At 44.4% G+C, this 20546-nt stretch overlaps 1 protein-coding gene across 8 annotated transcripts in view; it reads right to left on the reverse strand.

Moving 5' to 3' along the window:
* Positions 1–1466: 1466 nt before the first annotated feature.
* kifc3 (kinesin family member C3) overlaps positions 1467–20546 on the reverse strand; it is a 27132-nt gene continuing 8052 nt past the window's right edge. Inside the window, exons 1-22 of one of the 8 annotated variants that reach the window (XM_068728698.1) lie at positions 19458–20242; positions 14527–14647; positions 13165–13307; positions 12549–12696; positions 12193–12269; positions 11941–12006; positions 11581–11724; positions 10823–11083; positions 10511–10684; positions 9647–9794; positions 9437–9567; positions 9105–9216; positions 8184–8365; positions 7997–8101; positions 7793–7923; positions 6899–7022; positions 6612–6741; positions 6108–6337; positions 4902–5051; positions 4660–4789; positions 4214–4260; positions 1467–2487 (exon numbers count right to left, since the gene is read on the reverse strand). In XM_068728698.1, the coding sequence (XP_068584799.1) occupies positions 2479–2487; positions 4214–4260; positions 4660–4789; positions 4902–5051; positions 6108–6337; positions 6612–6741; positions 6899–7022; positions 7793–7923; positions 7997–8101; positions 8184–8365; positions 9105–9216; positions 9437–9567; positions 9647–9794; positions 10511–10684; positions 10823–11083; positions 11581–11724; positions 11941–12006; positions 12193–12269; positions 12549–12696; positions 13165–13307; positions 14527–14647; positions 19458–19730 (3036 nt within the window). In that variant the 5' untranslated portion in view covers positions 19731–20242 and the 3' untranslated portion in view covers positions 1467–2478. Of the gene's footprint in view, positions 2488–4213; positions 4261–4659; positions 4790–4901; positions 5052–6107; positions 6338–6611; positions 6742–6898; positions 7023–7792; positions 7924–7996; positions 8102–8183; positions 8366–9104; positions 9217–9436; positions 9568–9646; positions 9795–10510; positions 10685–10822; positions 11084–11580; positions 11725–11940; positions 12007–12192; positions 12270–12548; positions 12727–13164; positions 13308–13526; positions 13596–14384; positions 14451–14526; positions 14648–16957; positions 17189–17209; positions 17293–19457; positions 20243–20546 lie in introns of those variants that run through there. The other 7 variants (XM_068728697.1, XM_068728700.1, XM_068728701.1 and 4 more) reach the window with 7 other exon arrangements.

The raw sequence follows: 20546 nt of genomic DNA on the forward strand, positions 1-20546 counted from the left end.
TACATATAGATATATGTATATACATATATATATATATATATATATATACATAATCAAGTTGTCTTTTAATAGCTTCGCTTAGTTACACTGATATTCTGTGACTGTTCTTCCTTTGTGTGGGATTCACCAGCGCTCTGTGTACATTATATATATATATATATATATATATACATATATACTGTGTATATACATATATATGACTTTATATATACTATACTATGACTTTACATATATACTATGACTTTATATATACTATGACTTTATATATAGTATGACTTTACATATATACTATGACTTTATATATACTATGACTTTATATATACTATGACTATATATACTATGACTTTATATATACTATGACTTTATATATACTATGACTATATATACTATGACTATATATTCTATGACTATATATACTATGACTATATATACTATGACTTTATATATACTATGACTTTATATATCATACTATACCATGACTTTATATATACTATGACTATATATACTATGACTTTATATATCTTACTATACTATGACTTTATATATACTATGACTATATATACTATACTATGACTTTATATATACTATGACTTTATATATCATACTATACTATGACTTTATATATACTATGACTTTATATATACTATACTATGACTTTATATATACTATGACTTTATATATCATACTATACTATGACTTTATATATACTATGACTTTATATATACTATACTATGACTTTATATATACTATGACTTTATATATACCATGACTTTATATATACCATGACTTTATATATACTATGACTTTATATATCATATTATGACTTTATATATACTATGACTTTATATATACTATACTATGACTTTATATATACTATGACTTTATATATCATACTATGACTTTATATATACTATACTATGACTTTATATATACTATGACTTTATATATCATACTATGACTTTATATATACTATGACTTTATATATACTATGACTTTCCTCTTTGTCGCTGAGGAACAAAAACACAAAGATACAGACTCCAGAATTGAAGAAGCAGTTCACCAGTTTTTTGCTTTATCTTGTTCTTATGAAGTAAATGTCTTCAGAATAAAGACTCCAGTCTTTGGATCGGGTCTCTTTAAGCCTCAGCGGTTCATCCTTGGGGACAACGAACACTCAAAGGAAGAAGACGGAGCTTCAGTCTTTACTGACGAGAGTAATGAAAGTAGAAACTCAGTAGATCGGAAACGTTATCTGTTGCTACTTTGACAGAGCAGTAAAATAGTTAAATGTTCAGATGGATATCTCATAACTGTGTGTTACAAAGTCCAGACGTGGTTAGCCTAGCTTAGCATTAAGACTGGAGGTTCAAGAACATTCCTCTGAAGTTCACCAATTCACACGCATCTCATCTGGTTGAAGTGAACACAGAAGAGAAAACGATGAATGAATCCTTTTGACACATGGAGGCGTTTGTTTTGGATGTTTATTTATTAAAAAAGGGAATAAAAATGAAATAAACCTGTAGAAATCTACAGCAGAGACAAAGCAGGCAGACATGTTGATCATCAGCTCATTCTAAGCATTCCGTTTACTACGACTACCGATCACCATCAACTCCGTCTGCATCACGGCAAAGTAAACCAGCTACAGATCTGTTGTGGCGGCTTCCTGCGTTGATTCCTCTAAAGAGGCGACAGCAGGAGAAACAAGGAAGTGAAGAAGATTTGAACGTCTTTTGTTCAGCGAGCTGAAAGAAGAATAAAAACATCAAGAGAAAGAGAAGAAGACCGATAGTGTTCTCACTTCTGATTGGACCGCGAGGACACAAAGACAGCCTCCGTTAAAAACTACAGAAGAGGATTCAGGACGTGATGAAACGAGATTAAAACTGAGATTAAGTTTAAGATTAACACTTCGTCAGCATCCTCAACCAACAAAATAAAAATCTAAATAAGACAAGATTAAAGCATAAATATATAACCATATTATTCATATATTATGATTCAACCACATCTGGAAGTGTCGATTAGAAAACAAATCTCAACGTTTTAAAGTGCAACTTTACAAAAACAATAAAAGAAATACTGTGATTGGAAGCGTATACTGCTGGGAGAGTAAACGTTATGAAGGACTTCATCCGGACAAGACGGACTCGAGAACTTTTAACGGTTCAGTCGTTTCTCTTGAAAGTCATTTTAGATCTTTAAATGTTTATCATCACAGAAGAAGTTTGGCATGTTGTTCTTTGCTGATGAGAGTCTGTTATTAGAGATCGCCATGAAAGTCCCATCAGGCTTAGCGTCTCCATCCGGCTCCTGTGAGCGGCTGAAGGAGGTCCTCAACCCTCATATCAATCAATCCTGCAGAGGAGGGAGTCGGTTCAGCTTCAGAGTGTTGGCAGACACCAGTCAGACCTGGACCCAGTCAGACCTGGACCTCCTCATAGCGCCGTCTCCAGGTCCTTCAAGCCGTCAGCTTCAGTCGTCCTGGAGAGAAAACCAGACCATCTGTCAGCAGGTCACGTGACCTCGTCACTCCGTCAGTCACGTGACTTGTTTAATGTCCACAGTGCTGCCGATAAATGTGAAAAGTCTTTTAAGGTTAAAACAGGAGGGGGAGGGGTATTTTAAGCCTTTAAAAACAAAATGAAAGAAAACTAATTATTTTAGTAACTTTTTTTATTTTGACACCCTGTGGCCAATTTTTAAATAACACACTTTGTGCACCGATTTAGAAAAACTAGTTAAACTACGTTAGAGGAGTTCTGTCGTAATATTTAAGGAAAAACGAGTATTTTCAGATTTATCAGATTCAGATTTATTTGTGGACGTGGTACTACAAATCCCAGATTCATGACTTAAATAACGATGAGCTGTTTATAATGTACATCGGTACCAAAGTATTCATAACATTAACATTTAAATCAACGTTTCATTATTTTTATATTCATTGTGTTTAAAAACTTAAAGATGTAAACTCAAACTTATTTTAGAGGAAACACTTCATTCAAATTGAGGATTTAGTTTAACTATTTTATTTGATGACAGGCATTCAAAACCTCTTTAGAAGTTCTGAATGTATAAAAGAAGTGACATTTGGTTCAGCCTTAGTTTAGTCCGAGTCCAGTACAGAGATCAGTCCAGGACTGGATCATTACAAAGACTGGAACCAGCACCAGCTTCCAGTCTCCAGTCACGTTTTCTTGTGACTTAAACTCGTCTCAAACTCGCCTCAAATCCGTCTTCAACACGTCTTAAACCCGTCTTCAACCCGTCTTAAACTCGCTTTCATCCCGCCTTAAACCCTTCTTCAACCCGCCTTCATCCCGCCTTAAACTCGTATTAAACCCACCTTAAACCCGTCTTCAACCCGCCTTCAACTCGTCTTAAACCCGCCTTCAACCCACTTTCAACCCGCCTTAAACCCATCTTAAACCCGCCTTCAACCCACCTTAAACTCGTCTTCATCTCGTCTTCAACCCATCTTAAACTCGTCTTAAACCCATCTTCAACTTGTCTTTAACTCGTCATAAACCCGTCATAAACCCGTCATAAACCCGTCTTAAACCTGTCTTAAACCCGTCATAAACCCGTCGTAAACTCGTCGTAAACCCGTCTTAAACCCGTCTTACACCCGTCATAAACTTGTCTTCAACCCATCTTAAACTCGTCATAAACCCGTCTTCAACCTGTCTTAAACTCATCTTCAACCCGTCTTAAACCCGTCTTCAACCCGCCTTAAACCCGTCATAAACTTGTCATAAACTTGTCTTAAACCCGTCTTCAACCGGTCATAAACTTGTCTTCAACCCGTCTTCAACCCGTCTTAAACTCGTCTTAAACTCGTCTTTAACTCGTCATAAACTCGTCTTCAACCCGTCTTAAACCCGTCATAAACTCGTCTTCAACCCGCCTTAAACCCGTCATAAACTTGTCATAAACTCGTCTTAAACCCGTCTTCAACCTGTCATAAACTTGTCTTCAACCCGTCTTAAACTCGTCATAAACTCGTCTTAAACTCGTCTTTAACTCATCTTAAACTCGTCATAAACTCGTCTTAAACCGTGGGCCCTGCTCACGGCCCCGCAGGCGCACAGACACAAGCAGGTGGAGCTCTGTGGTTAGAGTTTAGAAGGAAAGGGGGCGGGGCATCATGCCATGCTGAGCGCTTCCATGCCAAGCAATCCACCAATCAGCATCCACCCCCACCTACCTGCCCACCGTCCCCCACCAATGGGCTGGCTCTGTCTACCTGTCTGTCTGCAAACCAACCAATCAGACGACAGAATGAGGACACAGAGGGAGAAGGACAGACTGACAGCAGCTAATTACTACATTTACCAGTTTACAGTATTTACTAGAAGCGTCTCAAAGTATCAGTGAATAAACACAGTAGTACTGTAACAGATACTGTAGTTGTACTGATGAAATAAATACTGAATGTATTCGGACACAAAGAGGGAAACTGTGACGAAGTGATGATGACTTTTTTGAGTAATAAATACATTTCTCTAGAATCCTGCTTCTCTTTGAAGTTGAGGTCAGTAAAGGCATCACTACGTGTGTATTTGTACTGCATGTTTATTCATCTCTCTCTGTATTATATATATGAATCTGTGTGTACTGGTGTGTATTTATACTGCGTGTGTGTACATTTACCAGTGGACAGCTGAGACTGGGACCTCCTGCGTGAGCTGCTGGGAGTTCTGGAGGCGGAGCTAAGGGAGGAGCCGGCACTGCTGGCTCGAGAGATGGGGAGAGGGAGGGGGGTCACCGGGGGGGAGTCCAGCTGCGGAGAGGTCAAATATACACACATACATATACATATAATATGTATATATAGATAGATAGATATACAGAAAAACTAAGATCCAAATATTTGTGCTAAACGTCTCCGTTACCTCGACGCTGTCGTGTGTCGGTGAGGACGAGGTGGACGAGTTCTCGTGTCTCCTGGAGGACGACGAGGACATCAGCTCTACGCTGCGAACACGCTGAGCAAACTTCAGTGAGCAGACGGACTCACTCATGTTACTGGACAGAGGAGACACCTGAACACAACACAGAGGACCAGAGGACATCAGAGAGGACATGAAAATACACATATATATATATATATATATATACACACACACACACACACACACACACACACACACACACACACACACACAGTATACACATATATACACATATACACACACACACATAATTAAATCAGGCAACGACTCTCTGCAGGTCTACGTAACGACTCTCTCCAGGTCTACTTAACGACTCTCTCCAGGTCCACTTAACGACTCTCTCCAGGTCCACTTAACGACTCTCTGCAGGTCTACGTAATGACTCTCTCCAGGTCTACGTAACGACTCTCTCCAGGTCTACGTAACGACTCTCTCCAGGTCTACGTAACGACTCTCTGCAGGTCTAAGTCACGACTCTCTGCAGGTCTAAGTCACGACTCTCTGCAGGTCTACGCAATGACTCTCTCCAGGTCTACGTAACGACTCTCTGCAGGTCTACGTAACGACTCTCTGCAGGTCTACGTAATGACTCTCTCCAGGTCTACGTAACGACTCTCTCCAGGTCAACTCAACGACTCTCTGCAGGTCTACGTAACGACTCTCTGCAGGTCTACGTAACGACTCTCTGCAGGTCTACGTAACGACTCTCTGCAGGTCTACGTAACGACTCTCTGCAGGTCTAAGTCACGACTCTCTGCAGGTCTACGTAACGACTCTCTGCAGGTCAACTCAACGACTCTCTGCAGGTCTACATAACGACTCTCTGCAGGTCTACATAATGACTCTCTGCAGGTCTACGTAATGACTCTCTGCAGGTCTAAGTCACGACTCTCTGCAGGTCTACGTAACAACTCTCTGCAGGTCTACGTAATGACTCTCCAGGTCTACGTAAGACTCTCTGCAGGTCTACCTAACGACTCTCTGCAGGTCTACGTAACGACTCTCTCCAGGTCTACGTAACGACTCTCTGCAGGTCTACGTAACAACTCTCTCCAGGTCTACGTAATGACTCTCTGCAGGTCTACGTAACGACTCTCTCCAGGTCTACGTAATGAACGTAGTTCTTCTGGTCTGAAGTGGTCTCACCTGCACCATCATGAGCGTCTTGCTGTCCCCGTTCAGAGAGTCCTGCAGCAGGTATGTGAGGCGTGAGTTCCTGAAGGGGACGTGGGCGTGTCGGCCCCGCAGCGCGTTGATGACATCACCGAGCGCCGACAGAGACTTGTTGATGCACTGAGCTTCTCTGAGGCGACTGCCCTCCGCCCCCGACCGCCCGATCCTCTCAGAGCCCGCCAAGTCCACCAGGTTCAGCTTACCTGTAAACCAGACACACCAGAAACCCTCAGGACCAGCAGAGACCTACTTCTGTCTGTAGACCGTCAAGTCTCTCTAACAACTAGGTCTAAAAACAAGTTGCTCATGTTCACCAGGAGGAACCACAAGGTTCTGTTCTGGTGTCACTCTTCACTAGGATGACGTCACCGTTTACATGGTGATCAATGTCCACATCAGTCTGTGAGTGCAGCGTTTGGTTTTCTGATACTCTACTCTACTGTGTGTGTGTGTGTGTGTGTGTGTGTGTGTGTGTACCTTGTGTGCGGTTCCCTGTAGCAGAGTTGACTCCAGACACGGAGATGATGAGCAGAGCATGAGAACGAGAGCTGTGTTCGTTCAGGTTGGTGCAGGCCGTCGCTCGGTTCATGTGACCCAACTCAAACACCTGAAACATGTTTTTTAAATGTTTAAAAGTCTAGTTCTGTTCAACAGGGTCAAGAATGAACTTCACAGTAAAATACAGCTGCATACAGAAGGCAGGGACCAGCAGCTGACTGGAGACGTTGTACACTGAAAGGACGAGCGCAGTAGGAAGTCCTCACCCTGTTGATGTCCTCGGGGCTCTGGACGGTGATTTCGGTCAGTCCGGGGACGTAGAGCTGTCCGCTGCCATCGGGGTTCATCTTGATGTCCAGCTTGTCGGAGGGATTCTCCCCCAGCAGGTTCCTGATCGACAACAGAGACCTTTACAACCTGCAGACTGACTCAGGTCCCACGCAACAAGCTCAGGGGAAGGATCAATAAAACAACCTGCAGACTCGACTCAGGGCTTAATAAACAAACACGCTCAGGTCATGTGATCTTTGTTTACATTCTGTATTTCTGGTTTCTGATAATCTGAGACTTTAATCTGAGACCAGGTCTCAGAGTTCTGGACCGAGTCCACATGAGTCCTTTACACAGATGTTCTATTACAAAACATCATGTACAGTACTTTATATAGAGTACATCATGTACAGTACTTCATATAGAGTACATCATGTACAGTACTTTATATAGAGTACATCATGTACAGTACTTTATATAGAGTATATCATGTACAGTACTTTATATAGAGTACATCATGTACAGCACTTTATATATAGTATATCATGTACAGTACTTTATATAGAGTACATCATGTACAGCCTATGATGTACTGTGGCTCAGTGACAGATTCCCAGCTCAGGGGGCAAGATTGTTAGTTAGTCCTGATGGAAGCCTCCTGACATCAGCGTATGAATGGATGTGAATGGGTGAATGACATGTAGTGTTAAAGCGCATTGAGTGGTCAAAAGACTAGAAAAGAGTACAAGTACAAATCTATATAAAGTACAGTACAGGATGTACTCTACACAAAGTACTGTACATGCAGTACTGTTACAGCACTGGTTCAGACAATTGGTTCTCGTCTGAACCACTGGTCTCGGATCAGATCAGGGACCTGGTATGCTCACCTTAGGGTCTCGTTGTAGATCTCCACCATGCTGACGGAGATCCTGTAGTCCCAGTCTGGAGCTTTGTCCGTCACCTCGGAGAACAGCAGGCGCAGCGCTCTCTGGTTAATGCCGGGGTTGTTCACGGCGCCCTGGACACACACAGACCTGTGGTTATGATCCAGAACCAAGTCCTGGTCCCACCTCAGAGACACATGATCATACCTCCATGGTGAACGTCTTCCCCGAGCCCGTCTGTCCGTAGGCGAAGATGCAGACGTTAAAGCCGTCGATACAGGAAGTGACCAGAGATTGGACCTCCTGAAACACCTGGTGGACCAATCAGAGAGGAGGACACTACTTAGACAGAGTCCCTCTGAAGAGGATCAGAATCAGTTTGAGCCTCTTGTACCTCTTCCTGTGTGGCCTTAGGAGGGAAGACTCTGTCCAGATCAAAGGTCATCATTTTGCCCTTGTTGGACAGGTAGAGGACGGCGTCATCCTCCGAGTCAAAGCTCAGCATGTTTTTGGAGTCGGCGGAGTCCTGCTCCTCGAGACTGACTGGACGGACGCGGCAGAAGACACGGATGTTACCTGGGAGACAGGGAGCAGGGACACGGGACACATGACGTCCTCCTGTTCAAACTAAAGCCGGGACACAGAGGACTGTCTCTCTACGGGGCACACAGAGGACTGTCTCTCTACGGGACACACAGAGGACTGTCTCTCTACGGGGCACACAGAGGACTGTCTCTTTACAGGACACAGAAGACTGTCTCTCTACGGGGCACACAGAGGACTGTCTCTCTACGGGGCACACAGAGGACTGTCTCTCTACGGGGCACACAGAGGACTGTCTCTCTACGGGACACACAGAGGACTGTCTCTCTACGGGGCACACAGAGGACTGTCTCTTTACAGGACACAGAAGACTGTCTCTCTACGGGGCACAGAGAACAGTCTCTCTACAGGACACAGGACAGTCTCTTTACGGGACACAGAGGACTGTCTCTCTACGGGGCACACAGAGGACTGTCTCTCTACGGGGCACACAGAGGACTGTCTCTCTACGAGGCACACAGAGGACTGTCTCTCTACGGGACACAGAGAACAGTCTCTTTATGGGACACAGAGGACTGTCTCTCTACGGGACACACAGAGGACTGTCTTTTTACGGGACACACAGGACAGTCTCTCTACGGGACACAGGACAGTCTCTTTACGGGACACAGAGGACTGTCTCTATGGGACACACTGAGGACAGTCTCTCTACTGGACACAGAGGACACATTTAAGACAAGACAATAATCAGAATGATGAAGTTGGTTCAGACCTTTGAGTCGAACCAGCTCGTTGTGACATTTCTTCCTCAGGTTCATCTCTCTCTTGTATTTACACAGAAGCTCCTGATTGGTGGAGCTCACCTCGCCGATCACCTGGCAGATCTGAGACAAATGTTAAAATATAAATGTAGTCCAGTTGATGGAGGACAGACAGAAGACAGAGAGAGAGAGGACAGACAGAAGACAGAAAGAGAGAGAGGACAGACAGAGAGAGGACAGACAGAAGACAGCGAGAGAGAGAGAGAGAGAGAGAGAGGAGGAGAGAGAAGACAGAGAGAGAGGAGGAGAGAGAGGACAGAGAGAGGACGGAGAGAGACGTCACCTCCTGCTTGGCCTCAGTGATAGCTTTGTCCAGCATGAAGGGGAACTCCTGGACCTGCCTCTTCAGACAGTTATAGTCACAGGTGAGGGTCCGGAGGGCCGGCTGCAGACTCAACAGGTTCATCCGCACACCTGAAACACGACAACACAAAACACTGATCACCAGTCCACAACCAGAACCAGAACACCAAAACAGGAAGCAGAGTCAGACCCGCCAGGTTCTCGTGGACGGCCTTCATTTCGCTCTCGGCTCTGACGAACGCCTCCTCGATCACACGGTTCTTCTCCTCCTCCAGGTTCTGCATCTCCACCTCCAGCTGACCCTGAGCTCGCTCCATCTCTCCTTCATAGACCAGGATCTGGTCACAGAGGAACCACAGAGACGACAAAGGTTAGAGGATCGACTCCACAGCCCCATTAGGACTAAACTAGGTCTCATTCACATCCGTTCATAACAGCCTCTAGGAACAACTTGGGTTAACTGTCTTGCTCAAGGACACATCGACATGGGCCTTCTGATTGGGGACTTGTTGGACCTCAACAACAGCAAACAACAGACAGAGCAACAGACGGGTAAGTAGAAGGTTCAGCAGACAGAGCAGCAGATGGGTAAGTAGAAGGTTCAGCAGACAGAGCAGCAGACGGGTAAGTAGAAGGTTCAGCAGACAGAGCAACAGACAGGTAAGTAGAAGGTTCAGCAGACAGAGCAACAGACAGGTAAGTAGAAGGTTCAGCAGACAGAGCAGCAGACGGGTAAGTAGAAGGTTCAGCAGACAGAGCAACAGACGGGTAAGTAGAAGGTTCAGCAGACAGAGCAGCAGACGGGTAAGTAGAAGGTTCAGCAGACAGAGCAGCAGACGGGTAAGTAGAAGGTTCAGCAGACAGAGCAGCAGACGGGTAAGTAGAAGGTTCAGCAGACAGAGCAGCAGACGGGTAAGTAGAAGGTTCAGCAGACAGAGCAGCAGACGGGTAAGTAGAAGGTTCAGCAGACAGAGCAACAGACAGGTAAGTAGAAGGTTCAGCAGACAGAGCAGCAGACGGGTAAGTAGAAGGTCTCAGCTCCTCCAGATGTTACCTGCGTCCTGAGCTGAGCGCAGGTCCTCTGTGACTCGTGCAGCTGGTTCTCCAGCTCTCTCAGCAGCGTCCTCTGAACACACAGCTGCTCCTGAAGGCCGGCGTTCTTCGTCTGCAGCTCAGCCAGAGCTCTCAGAGAGTCAGCTGAGTCCACCTCCACCGTCTGAGTCACGTACTGAGGAACCAAAAACCACAACGGACACGTGTTAGTCAGAGAACCATGTGAGTCCACCTTCACCGTCTGAGTCACGTACTGAGGAACCAAAACCACCAACATGTATTAGATGTCACAATCTGACCGGTGTCTCCTCACCTGGACTCTGGGGGGCGTCGCCGCCTGCCTGGCGAGCTCCTCCTCACACTCCCGTAGTCGGAGGGAGAGTTTCCTCTCGGCCTCCTCCTGCCTCCTCCTCGACTCCTCCAGCTGCCTCCTCGACTCCTCCAGCTGCCGGCGGAGACTCTCCACTCTGGAGGTTTTCTCCAGCAGCTCTGGCTCCAGTTCGGCCAGCCGTCGCTCCCTCTGCCGGGCCTGGTTCTCCCAGAGAGACACCTGTCTCTGGAGGGACTCCACGTCCTGTAGTACACAGCGAGGACATTTATACCTGAGACAGCTGGATATATAGTCTACACCTACCCGTCCGTCCGTACATCCAACCCGTCCGCCCGTACATCCACCCGTCCGCCCGTACATCCACCTGTCCGTCCGTCCGCCCGTACATCCACCCTTCCGCCCGTACATCCACCTGTCCGTCCGTCCGCCCGTACATTCGCCCGTCCGCCCGTACATCCACCCTTCCGCCCGTACATCCGCCCGTCCGTCCGTCCGTACATCCACCCTTCCGCCCGTACATCCGCCCGTACATTCGCCCGTCCGCCCGTACATTCGCCCGTCCGCCCGTACATTCGCCCGTCCGCCCGTACATCCACCCGTCCGCCCGTACATCCACCCTTCCGCCCGTACATCCACCCGTCCGCCCGTACATCCACCCGTCCGTCCGTATATCTACCCATCCACCAGTACATCCACCCGTACATCCACCCGTACATCCACCCGTCTGTCTGTATATCTACCTGTCTGTGGGGGCAGTGGCTGCAGTTCTCTGCAGCAGCGTCGAGGCTCTGAAGCTCTGAGCTCCTGCATGACTTCAGCTCCTGTTTCAGACACTGGTTCTCCACCAACAGCAGCTCCAGCTGCTTCTCCAGGTCTGTCGCCCCCTAGAGGACACACACACACACACACACACACACACACACACACACACACACACACACACACACACACACACACACACTTTACAAACTGTATTCTCTGTCATGTTTAGAACAAAGTCCTGTTTTGTGTTACCTGAGTGTGTGTGTGTGTGTGTGTGTGTGTGTGTGTGTGTGTGTAGGTGTGTTCATTCCCACGGTTCCTCAGGAATGTGGTCTCACCAGTTCAGAGCGAAGTCTCTCCACCTCCTGAGTCTGATCTGACAGCTTCTCCTCCAGCTCCTCCACCTTAAAAACAACTCAACACGTCAGCTCTTCGTACAATCTCCTCATTTTTATCATATTTTCAAATCAGTGCAAAAACATTTCACAGATTTACGATTTGTTTTCTTTATTGTGAAGAAGTGAAATGCAGGAAGCAGCAAAGTTCAAGTCAGCAGCTGTACAGGTGTGATGTGTTTCCTGTAAACATACCTGTGTGCGCAGCCGAGTAACCAGCTGCTCTTCTTCTGGACAGCGGAGACAATCTGACAGGTGTAAGACCCTCACACCTACACACACACACACACACACACACACACACACACACACACACACAATTAATGTCAACATTTCTCATTTCAACCAGCAGAGGGCAGTCACCATGATACTTAATTATTAGATTCTAAACTGGTTTTCTTTGAAAAGCGGTTTGAGGTTCAGCTCCTCTATATAATGTTTCAATTAGTGAATCGTAAAATATTTCATGTGGTCTGATGTGGACCACTCTGATGTGGACCACATCAGACCACATGGACAGATTCACACTGATCTGACCATCATCATCATACCTTCAGCTCTGTCCTCGGACCGCCACTGAAGACACGTCTCCTCCTGAAGACACGCCTCCTCCTGAAGACACGCCTCCTCCTGGACGCTCCGCTCCTTTAGCTGCTGGTGCAGCAGGTGACGGGAGACTTCTTCAGACCGAAGACGAGCCTGAAAGTCACACACTTTGTCCTGTAGAGTCTGAACACACACAAACACACAAACACACACACACACACACACACACACACACACACACACACACAGACAGCTACAGCAGCGTTGTTCATGTGTGTGTGTGTGTGTGTGTGTGTGTGTGTGTGTGTGATGAACATTATGCAGAGTAACTAAAACGTCAAAGTGGATCATCAGTGATGTCACAGATATGATGAGTAAGTGGACAGGAAGTGTCCCCGAGGTGTGAACAAAGTTGTCAATGTCAGCAGTCCGTCACTGCGCATGTACACACACACACACACACACACACACACACACACACATGAACAACGCTGCTGTAGCTGTCTGTGTGTGTGTGTGTGTGTGTGTGTGTGTGTGTGTGTGTACACTGTGTGTGTGTGTGTGTGTGTGTGTGTGTGTGTGTGTGTGTGTGTGTGTGTGTACACACTGTGTGTGTGTTACCTGGATGAGGTGCTGCTGGCTGGGTGCGTTTGTTTCGGACAGCTCTGCGCTCAGAGACGGGCGGTGTGAGAAGGCGGTGGTGGGCAGAGACAGGAAGGAGCCTTCGTCTTCACCATCACTCATCAGGAAGTCCACTGAGCTGGCTACGGACACACAGGAGGGACAAACAGAGCCAAGTTTGTTCTATTTGTGTTTTTAACCAGCAGAGCTACGTCACGTGTACCACCATAAACCAGCAGAGCTATGTCACCTGTACAACCATGAACCAGCAGAGCTACGTCACCACAAACAACAGCGTCAACACGCATTAGAAATCATCTCAAACTTGGCCGCTCTGATCAGATAAAGCTTGGTGACATTACCTGCTGGTTGCCATTGAACTCCTTTGGTTTTTGGTTGTGGTGAAACTCTCCTGGAGCTCCACAGACCTCCTGATGTGTGTTTGTGGGACAAAATGTTAATCTCTTGAGAAAAGCGTCTTGAATGAACAGAATGAAATCTGTAAGCAGATTTGTAAGTGATCAGTGATTATTGAGGTCATTGCAAAACAAGAAATAACCTAAATTATTTTTTTGAAATCAGAAGTGTTCCTGAGTAAACCTGCACTCCTCCTGAATACCATGGAAACCAGTCCGACCAGATAAGAGCTGATAACAGCCACCGACACATTAACCTGCTGGAGCTGTGTGTGTGTGTGTGTGTGTGTGTGTGTGTGTGTGTGTGTGTGTGTGTGTGCGTGCTCACACACATCCTATCAACCTGAGAACAAGCTGCACTTTGTGGGGAAATCTAAGCATTAAACAGACTTAAGTCACACACAGTATTCTTACTGTTCACACTGACAGGATTACACACACACACACACACACACACACACACACACACACACACACACACACACACACACACACACACACACACACACACACACACTGAGTGTTTGCTTTTTCTGGATCACAGAAACTCTGGACACACAGATCCAAACACACTTCTTACAATCAGGATTTATGTTTTTTCTGACAGCTTCTGTCTGTTCACTCTTCTGTTTGTGCTTCAGGACAGTCTCTTTGGACACTACTTACTAACCCTTGCCAAGTACAACTGAATGCTGAAAAGACATTTTTAGGCGACCGAAATGTTACAATTAACTTTCATGAAGTGAAAACACACTAAGATCACACAGTCATCAATCATTCATTAAAGTGACTTCATCAGCTCACCTGTTTGTCTGCACTAACACACTCAGGCTTCCAAGCTTCTTCTCAGTGTGGAGCTCCATTACTAACAGGTATGACTCGCCTCACACACACACACACACGTTTTAAAAGGCCCCTCCCCCTCTGCGACAGACGTCTGACTCACCGTCCAATGAGATGTCTTTCTTCCAGAGTTCCTGCAGGCAGGGGGCGTGGCCAAGATCCCAGGTCTTTCTTGCACTGAACATGACCACCGGGCTGTGCAGAGTGCTGGACCGCTGGACCGGCTGCAACACACACACACACACACACACACACACACACACACACACACACACACACACACACACACACACACACACACACACACACACACACGAAGACAGAGCATTAGAGCTTTTCAGAATAAAACTGAAATGAGCAGAAAGTGTGTCAAATCCACAAGGTTCTCTTTGGTGTCGTGGCCTTCGGTTGGTGTGATAATGAACGTGTCAGAATGGAAATATGGCCCTGCATACAAAATAGATTTTGTTTTAATAATAGCCGACTGGTTGGGTTTGAACGGTTCAACCAAAAGTTACAATAACTAAACTGTGGTGACCTGTTCAGGGTCACTAACTAACCCCAACCATCAGAGGTCAAAGCTGTTAACCATTAAAACACCAGAGTGATAGTTAGCAGGGATAGTTAGCAGTCAGCATGTCCGCAGTCAGCATGTCCCACAATGCAATGCTCACCAGACGTGGACGGCACGCAGCTCTAGAAACGATGAGTATGAAGTGAGAATACATACATACATGTATCTATATCTGTATATAAACACTTATGAAATAACCGTCTATATCTATCCCTATATACCTATATCTATACCTATATCTGTATCTGTATCTACAGCTATACCTGTATCTATATCTGTATCTATATCTGTATCTATACCTGTACCTATATCTATACCTGTACCAATACCCGTATCTATACTTATATCTATACATATACCTGTATCTATACCTACGTACGTATATCTATACCTATATCTGTATCTACAGCTATACCTGTACCTATATCTATACCTGTATCTACAGCTATACCTGTATCTATACCTGTATCTATACCTACGTACGTATACCTACGTACGTATATCTATACCTATATCTGTATCTACAGCTATACCTGTACCTATATCTATACCTATATCTACAGCTATACCTGTATCTATACCTGTATCTATACCTACGTACGTATATCTATACCTGTATCTATAACTACGTACGTATATCTATACCTATATCTGTATCTACAGCTATACCTGTACCTATATCTGTACCTATATCTATACCTGTATCTACACCTATACCTGTATCTATATCTGTATCTATATTTATACCTGGATCTACACTTATATCTATACCTGTATCTACACCTATATCTATATCTATACCTATATCTATAGCTGTATCTACACCTATACCTAGATCTACACCTGTATCTATAGCTACAGTATATCTGTATCTATAGCTGTATCTACAGTATATCTATACCTGTATCTACAGTATATCTATATCTACAGTCTATATCTATACCTATACCTGTATCTACATCTATACCTCTATCTATATCTATACCTGTATCTACAGTAAATCTATACCTGTATCTACAGTATATCTATATTTGTATCTACATCTACAGTATATCAATATCTGTATCTATATCTATACCTGTATCTACAGTATATCTATACCTGTATCTACAGTATATCTATATTTGTATCTGTATCTACAGTATATCTATATTTGTATCTATATCTACAGTATATCTATACCTGTATCTACAGTATATCTATATTTGTATCTGTATCTACAGTATATCTATATTTGTATCTATATCTACAGTATATCTATATCTACAGTACATCTATATCTGTATCTACAGTATTTCTATATTTGTATCTATATCTACAGTATATTTATATTTGTATCTATATCTACAGTATATCTATATCTACAGTACATCTATATCTGTATCTACAGTATATCTATATCTACAGTATATCTATACCTGTATCTACAGTATATCTATATTTGTATCTATATCTACAGTACATCTATATCTGTATCTACAGTATATCTATATTTGTATTTATATCTACAGTATATCTATATCTACAGTATATCTATACCTGTATCAACAGTATATCTATATTTGTATCTATATCTACAGCATATCTATATCTACAGTACATCTATATCTGTATCTACAGTATATCTATATTTGTATCTATATCTACAGTATATCTATATCTACAGTATATCTATACCTGTATCAACAGTATATCTATATTTGTATCTATATCTACAGTATATCTATATCTACAGTATATCTATACCTGTATCTACAGTATATCTATATTTGTATCTATATCTACAGTATATCTATATCTAAACTAGTAGCACAGAGACAACAAGCGCAGCATCTCATTTAAAAGAGCAACGGTAATAAAAATGGTGTTTGGAGGAAACAAACGTGTTTCAGTGAACCAGAGATATGAACTGTACATGATGATGATGATCACAGGAGGAAGAATAGAGTGAAGACGTTACCAGACAAAAGGAGGACGATCAGGACGAGTGAGGACGTCCACACAGAAATAACCCTAAAAACAATGAAGCTTAATGCTGCCGTCCTCTGAGCACACAACGTATTCAGGTCATCAGAAACACTGATCATCAGGTTACAGCCCTCCATCTCACTGAGGAGTCTATTCAACGTGTCTGATTCCTGCTCCCTATCCTCCATCGCTCCCTATCCTCTCTATCCTCCATCGCTCCCTCTTTGTGTCCGTCTGTCCTTACCTCCCTCCCTGAGGCCTCGCCGTCCTCCTCATCACTGCATCCTCCTCCTCTTCCTCGCTGCGGCTTCAGACAGCAACACACAAACAGCCGGATCAGTGTCAACGCCCCCCCGCTTCCTCCCTCTCTGTTCCCTAGCAACAGCACAGCAGCGTCACGCCCCCCCACTCTTTACCCTGGATAAATATTTCAGCCTCAACTGAAGCGTGAGGAGCTGCTCCTCCTCCTCCACCGACTGAAATATGCAACAGCCCTTTGAGTGTGCAGGCCCCGCCCATAAGGGGTCTTAATATAAGCACATTTATTTTGAAGCCTTTTACATTACATTACAGTCATTTAGCAGACGCTAAATGATGCTAGTCTACCTAACCCTAACCCTGGGGTTAAGTGTATAGTGGAGCAGGAACCGGGGATCGAACCGCAACCCTCTGATTGAAAGGCGGCCCTGCTCTCCACTTAGCCACGGTCACCCCATTTTATTCACCCTTTCCTGTCAAAACAACATTCTTATGATTTTGGGCTAAACTAAATAAATTGAGTTGATCTGAACTGATGGAGAGCAACAGGTTCACACGGACTACTGAAACTATTGAATTTAAAATGTGGATAAGAGGGGCATGCTGGGAAATATAGCAGCTATTGTATGAATAGTATTTTATATTAAATAATGTTTAACAGGAGATCTGAGGAACCTGGTGCAGCTGATTAAAGCATAGTTTGCTACAATGAACATATTCTATGCAGCCATATGTTTACATAAGATCATATTATAATATAATAATATAATATGGTGCAGCAGAGCCACAGCTCAGAGTATTTATAGTTTATAGTTTCCTTTATTAATTGTTAATATTAAGCCATCTTAAGACTAAATACTCTTCATAACTGACTCTGTTCTCGGACTGGGAGCACTGGACTGGGAGCACTGGACTGGAAGCACTGGACTGAAAGCACTGGACTGGAAGCACTGGACTGGAAGCACTGGACTGAAAGCACTGGACTGGGAGCACTGGACTGGAAGCACTGGACTGGGAGCACTGGACTAGGAGCACTGGACTGGGAGCACTGGACTGGGAGCACTGGACTGGAAGCACTGGACTGGGAGCACTGGACTGGGAGCACTGGACTGGGAGCACTGGAGTCAGGTGTTTCTAAACTATGAGTGAAGTGTCTCAGTTTACAGGTGTTGTTGATTAGAAGAGTAAAGCACAAAAAGATTTTGTGTTCAAACGAAGCTTGATGAACAATGAACTCACTTCCTGTGTTTAAAAGTGAAGAAGAAGAAGAAGAAAAAGACCAAACTACCAGGTGAATCTTCTGTAGGGAGACCAGACCAGCAGGTACAAGTAAACAACTTGTTGTCCTTCACTGATGATGATGATGATGATGATGATGATGATGATGATGATGCTCAGATGTCACCGACTTGTGAACACTACAGTATTTCTGTTTCACGTCTATTACGTGACTGAATGAGGCCTGAACATCTGCAGAGATCTGTAGGAAGAGAGATCCAAACATCTGGAATATCGGTTTATCCACGAACACGTTGCCGTCTCTGAGATTAACGTCTCTCTATATTTATTGATTCTATACGAAATACAAAAGTCAAAATGTATAAGCTTGGAAATATTAGGGAAGCTTAAGAGGAAGAACAAATCCTGGACAACAGAAATATTTAGATGTGTACAAAGTTAAGACCGTAATAATAAATGATGACATCATGATGACCTCATCCTTCAAACAGACTCCTGACATTCAGGGTCATTGATGAAATACAAAGATCACAGTGAGATTAACTTCACATGATGAATCTGATGTTACATAACTGATCTGACTGACAGAGGCTCCGCACACATTACGTCATCATGAAACAGGAATCCAGCTGGTAAATGTTTAACATGTGATCAGATGCTTCTCATTCCTCTGTTGAAGACAAGAAACAACGCTGCTAAGAACCACAAACATCAACTAGAAGGAACCGACAATAACCACCACATACAAAGTCTGTGAACGCACCATCGTCATAAAGACTCTTCCTCCATTCAGAACCTCTACAGAGAAACAATTCATTAAAGACCTCCAGCATCATAAAGACTCTTCCTCCATTCAGAACCTCTACAGAGAAACGATCACAGAAATACTGAATGTACTTTCCACAATTGTTTCTCGCTCGCTCATCGTTTTCTCGTGTTGCTTGTACTCGGTTGTCTAAGCGGTTTCTGCCTGAACCTGGTCTTCATCTGCTCACCTGAACTCGCTTCTTGCTGTCAGGGAGCTTACGTACACCTCCTCCTCCTCCTCCTCCTCCTCCTCCTCCTCGCCTCCGCTTCCTTTCAGCCCTGCAGCTCCTCAGTCCTCTTTGGTCCAAGACCTTCACTGAATCTTCTCCGGACCTGGACGTCCCCCACACCTCAGGGACTCCTCCGTCCCCTGGAGGTCCTCCGGGCTCCACAGCTTTGTTGGTCCAGCGCTTGAAGAGACTGTGGAGGGTCAGGACCGCCAGGCTGCACAGGACGTACATGACCCTGTCCCACAGGTACGGTTCCCCTCCGATGAAACCGCTCAGACTGAAGGTTGCTCCGGGTGGATGTTCAGCTCCATCGGACCTGAACCCAACCAGGTGAAGAGGAGCTGGGTCCGGACCAGGTGAGAGCTCCAGGTGTCTCGTTTACATCCTCCGATTTTAATTCAGCCTGAAGAAGCCGGACTCGGTGTTAAATACGTTGAAGCTCAGCAGCTCCGTTTAATCCTGCTGCTGTGTTGTTTGTGTAATCCTCTCTCACCTGCTTCACCTCTGTACAGAGTCCCGCCCCCTCACAGTCTACAGCTCTTTTCCACAGAGCTGATAACATCCGTGGACCTCGTCCCGTCCAGCTGTTTGACAGGAAACCGTAGCCGGCAGCTTGAGTTTCTCAGTGTAACTCCAGACACTTTAAAGTCCTCTGAGGTCACAGCTGTTAAAACGTCTCACAGCAGCAAAATATACAGCTGAAGATAGATTTAGATTTGTGTTGGACTCAGAAAACACAATGACTTTCATCTCAATACAAAATCAGTTTTCTTGTAAAATCAAAAGAGAAAATATTAGATTTTAGTTTGTATAAAATGTATATAAACAAACAACCCAAGAACGTATATTTATAGCTAAATTCAGGTGAGATTTTAGTAAAATAAAAAATCATTTAAGGGAGAGAAAGAATTCAAAAACTATTTTCAGGATGAGGAAGCAGAAATAAAAGACTTCCAGCTTCATTTGTTACAACACCAAAGAAGGTTCTGATACTAGTGGTACTGTAACTTTTAAAAGCTCCAACAGGAAGTCATAAAATACTGTTAC

Source organism: Cebidichthys violaceus, unplaced genomic scaffold (assembly GCF_023349555.1).
Source record: "Cebidichthys violaceus isolate CVI_PGR_0920_01 unplaced genomic scaffold, fCebVio1.0.p SCAF_43, whole genome shotgun sequence".
NCBI classification, from domain to species: Eukaryota; Metazoa; Chordata; class Actinopteri; order Perciformes; family Stichaeidae; genus Cebidichthys; species Cebidichthys violaceus.